General features: G+C 37.1%; 1 protein-coding gene and 1 non-coding gene across 3 annotated transcripts in view; one reads left to right on the forward strand and one right to left on the reverse strand.

Moving 5' to 3' along the window:
- The window catches only part of MTMR8 (myotubularin related protein 8), a 287,800-nt gene that overhangs the window by 107,245 nt on the left and 167,160 nt on the right, over positions 1-13,395 (forward strand). Inside the window, exons 11-12 of one of the 2 annotated variants that reach the window (XM_070783784.1) lie at positions 5,979-6,179; positions 8,756-8,884. In XM_070783784.1, the coding sequence (XP_070639885.1) occupies positions 5,979-6,179; positions 8,756-8,884 (330 nt within the window). The remainder of the gene's footprint in view (positions 1-5,978; positions 6,180-8,755; positions 8,885-13,395) is intronic. The other variant, XM_070783785.1, reaches the window with a different exon arrangement.
- On the reverse strand, positions 11,315-11,418 carry LOC139181789 (U6 spliceosomal RNA). The gene has a single exon (XR_011565528.1). It is a non-coding gene; the product is annotated as a U6 spliceosomal RNA (small nuclear RNA).

The raw sequence follows: 13,395 nt of genomic DNA on the forward strand, positions 1-13,395 counted from the left end.
TCTATTTTTAGGTTTTGAGAAATCTCCATACTATTTTTCACTCTGGCTGCACCATTTTATATTCCCACAAGCAAGTAGGATGGTTCCCTTTTCTCTATATCCTTGGCCAGTATTTGTTGTGTTTCTTTTTGAGTTTCTTTGTGGGTATATATCTGAGAAAAAAACGAAAACATTAATTTAGAAACATACAGTGCACCCCCATGTTCATAGCAGCATTATTTACAGTTGCCAAGGTGTGGAAGCAACATAAGCGTCCATCAATAGATGGGATAAAAAGGACGTTGTATATATAAATAGATACAGAGTGGAATACTACTCAGCTATAAAAAGGAGTGAAACTTTGTCATTTGCAGCATCATGGATGGACTTTGGAGGGCATTATGCTAAGTGAAATGAGTCATACAGAGAAATACAAGTACTGTATGATATCACTTGCATGTGGAATCTAAAAAATACAACAAACTAGTGAATATAACAAAAAACTAGCAGACTCACAGATGTAGAGAACAAAGTAGTGGTTAGGAAGAAACTAGGGAAGAGGGGTAAAGAGAGGAGTAGGTAGGAAAGGTAAAGGAAAGACTCAAAAAGTTAACAAAGTTTAATGGATGATTGTTAAATAAGCAAACTGATGGGCTCATCATCTTCAGTGTCAGCTGTCTTGATGTCAGACTGATGTTTGTTTTCTGGTGCTGAATCCAACACTTCTTACTTTGTCTTTCTATGAAACAGAACTTACAGTAGGAGTTTATCCTCATTTTTCTTTTGGAAATGCTTTATTTTTTTTTTAATGGTTGAAATGCATTTATACCAAGATTTGTTCTTGGTACAAACTCAAATACTGCCTTTGGATTCCTGTTTCTTCATAGGTTGAATTTACTATGTTTATCAAGATTTCATTATGACTCATATAGCCTGCCACACATTATGTAAAAGCCAAAAAACAAAACAAAACAAAAAATGTGACACTGAGTACAAATCCAGAATGATTTCTCCTGAGAGCTTTGAAATTTGAAGATAGCCTTTATAGGCCTTTAAAGGAAATCCAAATTACTTATTTATCATTTGGGAAATTAACTTTATGATCATTCAACACAAATTTGTACAAAGTCCACTACAACAAAGTGTTTCGTAGGTAGGAAATTTTTTAAGAGGGTTATGAAATTATATGAAATCATTTGTCTGAAACTTGTGAAAATTATAAAGCACTATAGATTTAAAGAATCTTTCATGGAAAAAGTTTTAAAAAAGAAGATTTGTATAAATCAAAACTATAATAAGATATCACCTCACACTGGTCAGAATGGTCATCATCAAAAAAATCTACAAACAATAAATGCTGGAGAGGATATGGAGAAAAGGGAACCCTCTTGCAAAGTTGGTAGGAAAGTAATTAGATACAATCACTATAGAAGACAGTATGGAGATTCCTTTAACAAATAGGAATAAAACTACCATATGACCCAGCAATCGCACTGCCAAGCATATACCCTGAGGAAACCAAAACTGAAAAAGTCATATGTACCCCAATATTCATTGCAGCACTATTTACAATAGGTAGGATATGGAACAACCTAGATGTCCATTGACAGATGAATGGATAAAGAAGCTGTGGTGTGTATATACAATAGAATATTACTCAGCCATAAAAAAAAAAAACCACACATTTGAGTCAGTTCTAATGAGGTGGATGAACCTAGAGCCTATTATACAGAGTTAAGTAAGTCAGAAAGAGAAAAACAAATGTCGTATATTATCACATATATATGAAATCTAGAAAGATGGTACTGATGAACCTATTTGCAGGGAAGGAAAAGAAATGCAGATGTAGAGAACAAACTTATGGACATTGGATGGGAGGGGGAAGGAGAGGGTGGGATGAAAGTAGAGAGTAACATGGAAACGTATATACTACCATATGTAAAAAAGATCAGTTCAGTTGCTCAGTCGTGTCCGATTCTTTGTGACCCCATGGATAGCCAATAGGAATTTAAAATAGATAGCCAATGGGAATTAGCTATATGACTCAGAGAACTCAAATTGGGGCTCTGTAACAACATAGAGTGGTGAGATGGGTGGGAGGTAGGAGGTGGGAGGGAGGTTCAAGAAGGAGGGGGCATATGTATACCCATGGCTGATCAAATTGATATATGACAGAAGCCCAATACAATACTGTAAAGCAGTTGTTATTCAATTAAAAATAAATAAATTTTAAAGAAGATTAAAGATTTGAAAGAAATAGTGGGTGTTTTGTAGAATGACTCCTTAGGAGAAAAGAGGGATAAAGACTTCCATCCAAATGAAAACATTTAGCTTGAGGTATAACCAAGAACCACCCTTACAGCAGAAAGCAAAGAGGAACTAAAGAGGCTCTTGATGAAAATGAAAGAGGACAATGAAAAAACTGTCTTAAAACTCAACATGTGAAAAACTAAGACCATGGCATCTGGTCCCATCACTTCATGGCAAATAGATGTGGAAACAGTGGAAAGAATGGAAACAGTGAGAGACCTTATTTTCTTGGGCTCCAAAATCACTGCAGATGGTGACTGAAGCCAGGAAATTAAAAGACGCTTGCTCCTTTAAGAAGAAAATTAAATCCTTGCTCCATAGAAGAAAATCTATGACCAACCTAAACAGCATATTAAAAAGCAGAAACATTACTTTGCTGACAAAGTTCCACATATAGTCAAAGCTGTGGTTTTTCCAGTAATCATGTATGGATGTGAGAGTTGGACTATAAACAAAGCTGAGCACCGAAGAACTGATGCTTTTTTTTTTTTTTTTATTTTATTTTATTTTTAAACTTTACAATATTGTATTAGTTTTGCCAAATATCGAAATGAATCCACCACAGGTATACCTGTGTTCCCCATCCTGAACCCTCCTCCCTCCTCCCTCCCCATACCCTCCCTCTGGGTCGTCCCAGTGCACCAGCCCCACGCATCCAGTATTGTGCATCGAACCTGGACTGGTGACTCGTTTCATACATGATATTATACATGTTTCAATGCCATTCTCCCAAATCTCCCCACCCTCTCTCTCTCCCACAGAGTCCATAAGACTGTTCTATACATCAGTGTCTCTTTTGCTGTCTCATACACAGGGTTATTGTTACCATCTTTCTAAATTCCATATATATATGCGATAGTATACTGTACTGGTGTTTTTCTTTCTGGCTTACTTCACTCTGTATAATAGGTTCCAGTTTCATCCATCTCATTAGAACTGATTCAAATGTATTCTTTTTAATGGCTGAGTAATACTCCATTCTGTATATGTACCACAGCTTTCTTATCCATTCATCTGCTGATGGGCATCTAGGTTGCTTCCATGTCCTGGCTATTATAAACAGTGCTGCGATGAACATTGGGGTACACGTGTCTCTTTCCCTTCTGGTTTCCTCAGTGTGTATGCCCAGCAGTGGGATTGCTGGATCATAAGGCAGTTCTATTTCCAGTTTTTTAAGGAATCTCCACACTGTTCTCCATAGTGGCTGTACTAGTTTGCATTCCCACCAACAGTGTAAGAGGGTTCCCTTTTCTCCACACCCTCTCCAGCATTTATTGCTTGTAGACTTTTGGATCGCAGTCATTCTGACTGGCGTGAAATGATGCTTTTGAACTGTGGTGTTGGAGAAGACTCTTGAGAGTCCCTTGGACTGCAAGGAGATCCAACCAGTCCATCCTAAAGGAAATCAGTCCTGAATATTCATTGGAAGGACTGATGCTGAAGCTGAAACTCCAATACTTTGGCCACCTGATGTGAACTGACTAATTGGAAAAGACCCTGATGCTGGGAAAGATTGAAGGCAGGAGGAGAAGGGGATGACAGAGGCTGAGATGGTTGGTTGGCATCACCCACTCGATGGACATGAGTTTGAGCAAGGTCCGGCAGTTGGTGATGGACAGGAAAGCATGGCGTATTGTAGTCCATGGGGTCACAAAGAGTTGGACATGACGGAGTAACTGAACTGAACTGATAACTAAGAACACCTCTTCAGTGGAGACTACATGGAAGGACAGGTGGAGAAGGAACTAGGTTTGTAAATGTCCAAGGCAGAAGTTAGATATTTTTACTTGATGGCCTTGATCGTTTTCATTAATACTGTAGACGTCAATGTTAAATGTGTCAGGGTTACAGAAGATAGCTTAAAATTTGCAAGAGCTGTTAAGGGTTAATGGGAAAACTGTGTTAAGGATATACATAAAGGTTGCTGCTGCTGCTGTTTAGTTGCTTCAATCGTGTCCAACTCTGTGCGACCCTATGGACTGCAGCCTGCCAGGCTCCTCTGTCTATGGGGATTCTCCAGGCAAGAATATTGGAGTGGATTACCATGTCCTCCTCCAGGGGATCTTCCCAATCCAGAGATTGTACCCAAATCTCCCACATTGCAGGCCAAGTCTTTACTGTTTGAGCCACCAGGGAAGCCAAAGGATACTGGAGTAGGTAGCCTATCCCTTCTCCAAGGGATCTTCCCGACCCAGGAATTGAATCCGGGTCTTCTGCATTGCAGGTGTATTCGTTACCAGCTAAGCTATCAGGGAAGCCCATTAATGAAGGTTACTTGGGAGCAATTAAATTCCAGCTGAGTATGGAGACTTAAGTTGTCAATTTGCCTGGTTTTAAATTTTTCTCAAGCAGCATTCATCAGTCAGGATGTGGAAGTAGAGAACATAGCTTTGTTTGTTCCTCAGTGGTTGGATTTTGAAGGAAAATAATGACAAAAAAGACCAGAAAGTTGAAGAAAATGGGGAAAGAATAGTTGGTGGGGGAAGATCTAGAATATAGAATAGTAAGGAAGCTAGGAGGAATCTGGCAAGTAGAGAGGTCCAAAGATGAGGGCTCGATGAGGTAAGTTGAGCAGCTTTTGGAAATATAATATGTGGTGATCAGAACAGGATATTGATATTAAGGTTTCAAAGTGGAGGAAGCACCTTTAGCTAACATCAAGAAACATGGATGCCATGGATACACAAGCCTGATGTGAAGTAGATAGAGGTAAAGATCGGTGAAGTAGATTAGTTAGTTAAAGAGTCTAAGCCAGTGTAGGTCATCTGCATCTACTCCAAAGATAAGTACTTACAACTGGAGTCAGATTCTTCAGAAAATGTAGAGAAGTGACCCAAATATTGTAGAAGATAACACTGAGGAAAATGAATGAGCATGACCCATAATGGAAGTATTTTTAAGAGAGTAAAAGGAGTAGTTGAATGCAGTGGTAATGAGGAGAAAATTGATCCCACTTCAGCTTTCTTTTAGGATTATGATACATGAAGAGTGAATGACGAGCCTTCTCCATTTTATTTGGGGCCCAAGAAGTAGTGTCCTTGGTGAGGTAGATTTCAATTATATCAAAAGATAGAAAATTCAGTGTAGAAGTTAAGGATGCCATGTATGTTTACAGTGGATTAGGGCTTCTAGTGGATGGTAGAGTTGGGAAAGAGCATCATGGGAGAGAAAACATTAAACAGTTCTGGGATGAGATTTTTTTCATTCATTTAAGGAATGTATTAAATACTATTTTTACACCAGGCACTGTCCAGTAAACAACATAGATATGACCTTTGTTCACATTAAGCTAAATGTAACTGTTAAATTAATTGAAATTAAATATAATTGAAAATTCAGTTCCTTAGTCATACTAGCCACATTTAAAGTGCTTAATAGTGACTGCCATATTGGACAGCACAAATATGGAACATTTCAATCATTGTAGAAAGTTCTATTGTAGAGAATATAAAAGGAAATAGAATAGATGACCAAAAGGTTTACAATCTGGATAATAGTGAAAGTTGCTGGTGGCTAAGAGGTCCACTGGGATTAATGAACTTTGAGATTCTAAGTTGTATTTTGGCATTAGGTATTTCCCTACCAATTCCAATACAGAAACTGAAGGTGACCTTGCTATAGCCTGTTCCAAACAGTGTAATCCCTGATGTTAATCATTGTCTTTCTTTACCTTTACTTGTATCTCTTAGGTGTGGCCACCTGGATGGGGACTCTAAAGAAGTATCCCCTATTTTCACACAGTTCCTAGACTGTATCTGGCAATTAATGGAACAATTTCCATGTGCCTTTGAATTTAATGAAAATTTCCTGCTGGAAATTCATGACCATGTTTTCTCCTGCCAGTTTGGGAACTTCCTTGGAAACTGCCAGAAGGATCGAGATGATCTGAGGTGAATTCAGTTTGTGAGAAAACACTGAATAGGGAGAGGATATCAGTATAAATTTACTAGTCACCCTGAATTTGGGACAGCAGTTCACAAAAGGGGAGGAGATGACAACTATAAAAATAATTTTTGAAGCATAAAACACTTGGTATTTGTATGGGTATTCCTCAAAACCTCAGATTCTTTATCTGTAAAATAGGGTTAATAATATATAATTTTCAGATCTATCATAAGGAACCAATAAAGCAATGGATGTGCAAGGATTTTATAAGGAATGAGTGTATGAGTAGTCATTAGCTACTATCCTTTATCATTTGTGTCTAAGATCACTAAATAGCAGGTCATAGGCCAAGTCTGGCTTAACAGGTATATTCTGTTTCATCTGTAGAGTATTTTTTAAACTGTTAATTAGTAGTCAGCATTTAAATATCATGATATTTCACATAAAAATCCAGTTGTTTTAGGATTTTTTTCCAAAATCAAAAAGCCACTGTGGCAAAATATTCTGCAATATGAGGAACTCTGGCAGTATTGGACCTGCATTTTCTAATGGCAATAATCAGTTGGAGCTGAATAATAGCCTGCTCCATTTGAATGAAGCAAGCTCACTGTTTGCCACAATTCTCACTATTCTCTGTTGTTTATTCTCAGCTCACTTCATATGTTACTTCCCCAGCTCCTATAGGCACTTGAATTGGTACTGGACTTAAACTCTAACATGCTCACAGTGTATAAAATGTAAATAATTTTTGAAGTTGACAATACAGAGTTTCTGGGAATAGCATTCTCCTTGTTTTAGAGTCAGAAGAAAAGAATAGAGAGGGGAAGTGACTATCTCACAATCGACTCTAGTTTCAGAGTTGTTAACTGAGTAGCAGTTAGCTCAAGGGATGGTTCGGGGAGGGAGGTGGAAGAGGGGTTCAGGATTGGGAACACGTGTACACCCGTGGTGGATTCATATTGATGTATGGCAAAACCAATACAATATTGTAAAGTAATTAGCCTCCAATTAAAATAAATAAATTTAAATTAAAAAAATAAAGTTCTCAGGCCCTGCTATGATATATCTTGGATAAGTCAGATGATATCTCTAATTCTGTTTTCTTGTTAACACTGAGAACAGTGGTGAATTTTGCTGCTTCAAAATCTGTAGTTACTTAGTACCTTCTGTGCACATTTCTATTTCATTTTGCAACTAGAACTTTCTTACCCTCTTCCCAAATGCTTATAAACACATTTGTTCTGTCTCTGACCTGCTTTTCTAGCACTAAAATCAGAGATCTTTTCCGTATACTTTTTCTCCACCCTCTTAAAATGAGGCTAATATATCGTCAACCCATTCCTCACACAAATCTGAATCTACATGTAAAAGATTAAAAATTTTAACATATGCTTTAATAGTGGTTATATAAAACAAGCAGACATATCATTCATCCATGAAAGAAAAGACATGGACTCTAGGATCACAGAGACCTGGGTTAAGATTTTGGCTCTGTCACCTACTAGCTATGTGACTTTTTGCAAATTAATTTTTGTCTCATTTTCTCATTATTATTTTGGGACTAAAATATCTTACAAGGTTTTATTATGAAATTTAATAGGGTATTTTAAGTAGAGTCTGGGACAGTGTTTGACACATAGTAAATAGTTAATAAATACTACTTACGTTACCACTGCAAGATTTTTTTTTCTTTTTTCAACCAACAACAAATGAGAAAGATGCATATACAGTTCCTTTGGCCTCATTGAAATGGTCTGAGGATTCTAAAAGTTACGAGACTATAATTTTTACATCATATACCCCATATCAGTTCTCTTTGTTGTCCTCCTAGAGCTTTCTTTGACACTGTATGAGCAAATGAACTTCCCATGTGTGGATACACAGCAGCTTTCATTGGGGACAATGAATTCCATGCTTTTTATGTGTTAACTAAGTCGCTCCCCAGGGACTCAGCTAAGGGATAAGAAGAATCAGTCTTGTAATATAAATATCAAAATCAGTGCTGCACACCTAGGATAACTCACAAATATTTGCCAATATAAATTGCTACATTGTCTTTCACTGTCTTGTACCTTCTGAGGGGAGGAGAAGCTGGCTCAAAATAAAATATAGAAAAGCCAGAAATTTACCTCTTGTCTGTTAATTTACCAGATTTTTAAAAGGAATTCTAGATTTTTTAAAACTGGAAAGGTTATTCATGGAATCCAAGATTTGGAAGACACCTTAAAGATCACATTATACAAATGAGAAAATAGGCCCAGAAAGGGCTAGGGACATCCCTAAGATTACGTCACTACTCTGTGGCAGAGACAGAGAGTCTCTGCATATATACTCAACACATGTTTCTCTTCAATGTGGAACACTTTCTAATCTCTTTAAAAATGGATAAGTTGAAGCCCAGATAATTTGTTACTCTATCATTCTTCATTACCATTTATTTTTATTTTCTTTGTATCATATCCTAGCCTTCTGTCTTAGGTTACTTGTTAATAGAATTTAGATGATTGTCAAGTTCAGCAAATCTATTGATGTTACCTGCTTGCTGCTTTTAATTTTTTGGCTTGTTTTTCTTTTCTTACAGAATATATGAGAAAACCCATTCAGTGTGGCCTTTCTTGGTTCAGAGGAAACCAGACTTCAGGAACCCTCTCTATAAAGGCTTCACTATGTATGGGGTACTAAATCCTAGTACTGTGCCCTACAACATTCAGTAAGTTCCTAAGCTGTTCATCCTTCTTACAGCAAACCCCAAGGCCTCAGCTTCTTTGCCTCTCCTTGTATAGCTGACATCATCTCCATAACCCAAGCTATGGAGTAGGACATTCTTTCCCAGATTATCCATTCCTTGCTGCCTCTGAAAGCAAGACCACACTCCCATTGGTTTTCAGGGCTTTGTAGTTACTTGCTTAGGGAAATAAACAAGAAACAATAGTTTATTTATAGTAGTACAACCAGTCAAGGTGTAGGTTGTTTCATTCCTTTTAGTCTTTCCTTATGTATTTCTCTTCTTTCTTATCCTTTTCCCTGACAAAGAGAAGGAAAAACAGAGAAAGAGAATGTGCTGATATAGTTTGTTCTACTTTCCCCACAAAGTGTTAAGTACAGGGTGCCATGCTCACTGATCACAATTCAATGAGTACAAGACAGAACTGAATGCATTTATTAAGTCTAATGGTTTATTTTGTATATTCTGTAGGATTTTATATATGTAAGATCATATCATTTCTGAATAGATATTGTTTTAATTATTCCTTTCCAATTTGGATGCCTTTTATTTTCTTGCCTTATGTAGAACTTCCAGTGCTGAATAGAAGTAGTGAAAGCGAGCATCCTTATATTGTTCCTTATCTTAGGGGGAAATCTTTCAGTCTTTCTCCATTGAATATGTTATAATTTTATTTTACAAATGACCTTTATCATGTTTGGGAGAAGGCAGTGGCACCCCACTCCTGTACTCTTGCCTGGAAAATCCCATGGATGGAGGATCCTGGTGGGCTACAGTCCATGGGGTCGCTGAGGGTTGGACACGACTGAGCGACTTCACTTTCACTTTTCATTTTTATGCATTGGAGAAGGAAATGGCAACCCACTCCAGTGTTCTTGCCTGGAGAATCCCAGGACGGGGGAGCCTGGTGGGCTGCTGTCTATGGGGTTGCACAGAGTCGGACACGACTGAAGCGACTTCATTTTATCATGTTTAGGACATTCCGTTCTGTTCCTAGTTTGTTGAGTGTTTTTATGACGAAAGTGTTTTAGATTATATCAAATGTTTTTTCTGAATCATGTTGAGATGCAGATGATTATGTGTTATTTTCTCCTTAATTTTATTTTTTGTTTGTTTTTGTTTGGCCACACTACACGGCTTGAGGCATCTCTGTTCCCTGACCAGGGATTGAACCCAGGCCATTGTAGTGAAAGCTCAGAATCCAGGGCATTAGGCCACCAGAGAACTCCCTCTTGTTAATTTTGTTAATGTGGTGTGTAGCGCTGATTGATTTTCAGATTTTGAACCAACCATGCTTTCCTAGGGTAAATCCCACTTGGTCATGGTATATAATCCTCTTACTATGCTGCTGCATTTAGTTTCCTAGTATATTGTTGAGGATTTTTGCATCTATATTCATAAAGCATATTAATCTACAGTTTTATTTTCTTATAATGTCCTGGTCTGGCTTTGGTATCAAGGTTATAGTGACCACATAGAATGAGCTGAGCATGTTCCATACTCTTCAACATTTGGAATAGTTTGAAAAGAATTATTGTTAATTCTTCAATGTTTAGTAGAAGTCACCAGTGAAGCCATCTGGTCCTGAATTTTTCTTTGTTGGGAATTTTTTGATTACTGAATCAAAAACTGTTATAGGTCTGTTCAACTTTTTTAGTTCTTGAGTCATTTTTGGAAGTTTGTGTGTTTCTAAAAATTTTTCCATTTCATCTAATTTGTTGACATGCAATTGTTCATGACTTTCTCTAGTATTTTTCTTTATTTATATAAGTTCAATAATAAAATCCCTAACTTAATTTATGGGAGAAGGCAATGGCATCGCACTCCAGTACTGTTGCCCGGAAAATCCCATGGATGGAGGAGCCTGGTAGGCTGCAGTCCATGGGGTCGCTAAGAGTCAGACACGACTGAGTGACTTCACTTTCACTTTCCACTTTCATGGCATTGGAGAAGGAAATGGCAACCCACTCCAGTGTTCTTGCCTGGAGAATCCTGTGGATGGAGAAGCCTTGTAGGCTGCAGTCCATGGAGTCGCACAGAGTCGGACACGACTGAAGCAACTTGGCAGCAACTTAATTTATGATTTTAGTAATTTGAGACTTTCCTCTTTTATTTTTTGAGGCCAAAATACCTTCGTTTAATGTCAAAAGCATCTTGTACATAAACTGGATAATACATATTAAATGATGCATTTCTGTTACTTTTAGGGATTTGAGGGGCATTTTTCCAGTTTTATTGTGATATAATTGACATATAACATGGTGTAAGTTTAAGGTATATAGTGTGATGATCTGATACATGTAAATATTGTGAAATGCTCACCACAACAAGATCAGTTAGCACATCCTCTACTCATACAGTTACCATTTTGCTGTTTGCTGTTATGGCGAAAACATTAATGCTCTACAATCATAGCAAAATTTGGAATGATTCACAAATTTGCATGTTATTATTTTACACCTGTCATGCTAATCCCTGTATCATTCCAACTGTATTATATATGCTGCCAAAATGAGCACCCTCTCATTGTTTTTAATAAGTTTAACTTAACATTTTATTGAATTTATTAATCTTTTCAAAGAACCAACTTTAGTTTTGTTGATATTCATTTATCTCTGTTTTAATCTTTATTATTTCTTCCCTTATGCTAACTTTGGGTTTAATTTGCCTTCCCTTTTTAGCTTCATAAGGTATAAGATTAAGTCTTTCTTTTTAATGAATGCACTTACAGTTATAAATTTCCTTTTTAGCAGTTCTTTCTCTGTATCCCATAAGTTTTGGTATATTGTATTTTTGTTTATATCAATCCCAAAGTACTTTTTAATTTGAATTTCAGATAGTTCAGTTTAGTCGCTCACTCATGTCTGACTCTTTGCGACCCCATGGACTGCAGCACACCAGGCCTCCCTGTCCATCACCAACTCCCAGAGTTTACTCAAACTCAGATAAACAAACCATAATTTGCCTAAAAAGCTTAGATCCTTTGATTCACTTAAAGACAGTTCTAAAATATAAGGAACAATGAATTGGGGCATTCAAGACAAAGCCTTTCTCTCCTCCCTTAGTGTCATCGTCACCTAGGTGAGACTCCCTGAACATCCATTTTCCCATGCAGGTTCCAGGATGCAGTCAGTTAAATCACTTTATTCCATAAAAGTCTACAGAATAGATTCTAAGGAAGGGGATATGTGGGTTTAAGGGAATGTGTTATCTAATTTGTTATGTGTAATGCCAGACTGAGCCTGACCCTCTTGTGGGATAGAAGCACTGCTTCTCCCTTTCTCTCTGCAGGCAGAGCTTGACTTCCAGCCCAATCCCTCTATCTACTTCCTTCAAGAAACAGCTCTGCCTTTTTCCCTGACCCTTTTCATCAACAATGTAAGGTTCTAGCCAGTGCTGTAATGAGCTATATTGGAGCCTGTTGCAATGGGTCTATATATGGGCTTACCATCTCCTACTACCCTGTTCTCTGTATCTCTGTGTTTATCTTTTTTGTTTTTCTTTTTATTCCACATGTGAGTGAAATCATATTTGCCTTTCTCCATCTGACTTATTTCACTTAGCATAAAACCCTTAATATCCATCCATGTTGTCACTAATGGCAAGATTTTGCCTTTTTATGGCTGAGTAGTATCCTGTTGTATATATATGTATTATGTGTATATTTGTATATATATATATATATTTTTTTCTTTTCTTTATCCATCCATCAATGAGCACTTGGGTTGTTTCTGTGCCTAGGCTATTGTAAATAAATCTGCAACATACATAGGGGTGGTATGTATCTTTTAAAACTATTATTTTTGCATTCTTCATATGAATACCCAAAAGTAGAATAGCTGGAAAATATGGTATTTCTTTCTTAACTTTTTGAAGTATCTCCATACTGTTTTCCATAGTGGATGCATCAAATTACATTCCAATCAGCAGTGCACGAGTGTTCACTTTTCTCTATATCCTTTCCAACACTTGTTTCCTGCCATTGATACTAGCCATTCTGATGGGTGTGAGATGATATATTGGGGTTTTGATGTGGACTTCCCTAATAATTAGTGATGTTGAACTTATTTTCATGTGCCTGTTGGCTATCTGTATGTTTTCTTTGGAAAAATGTCTGTTCAGATCCTCTGCCCATTTTTTAAAAAATCAGGTTGTTTATTTTGTTGTTGCTGAGTTACATGAGTTCTTTATATATTTTACATATTAATCCCATATCATATATTTGCAAATGACTTGTCCCATTTGGTAGGTTGTCCTTTCATTTTGCTGATGGTTTCCTTTACTGTACAGAAGATTTTAGTTTGATGAAGTCCCATTTGTTTATTTTTGCTTTTGTTTTCCTTGCCTGAGGAGAAAGATATTGCTAAGGCCAACGTCAAAGAGCATACTGCCTATGTTTTCTTCTAGGGGTTTTATAGTTTCAGGTCTTATACTCCAGGATTTGATCCATTTTAAGTTGAATTTTGTGTCTGCTATGGGATAGTGGTCTAGTTTCT

Source organism: Bos indicus, chromosome X, assembly GCF_029378745.1.
Source record: "Bos indicus isolate NIAB-ARS_2022 breed Sahiwal x Tharparkar chromosome X, NIAB-ARS_B.indTharparkar_mat_pri_1.0, whole genome shotgun sequence".
Taxonomy (NCBI): domain Eukaryota; kingdom Metazoa; phylum Chordata; class Mammalia; order Artiodactyla; family Bovidae; genus Bos; species Bos indicus.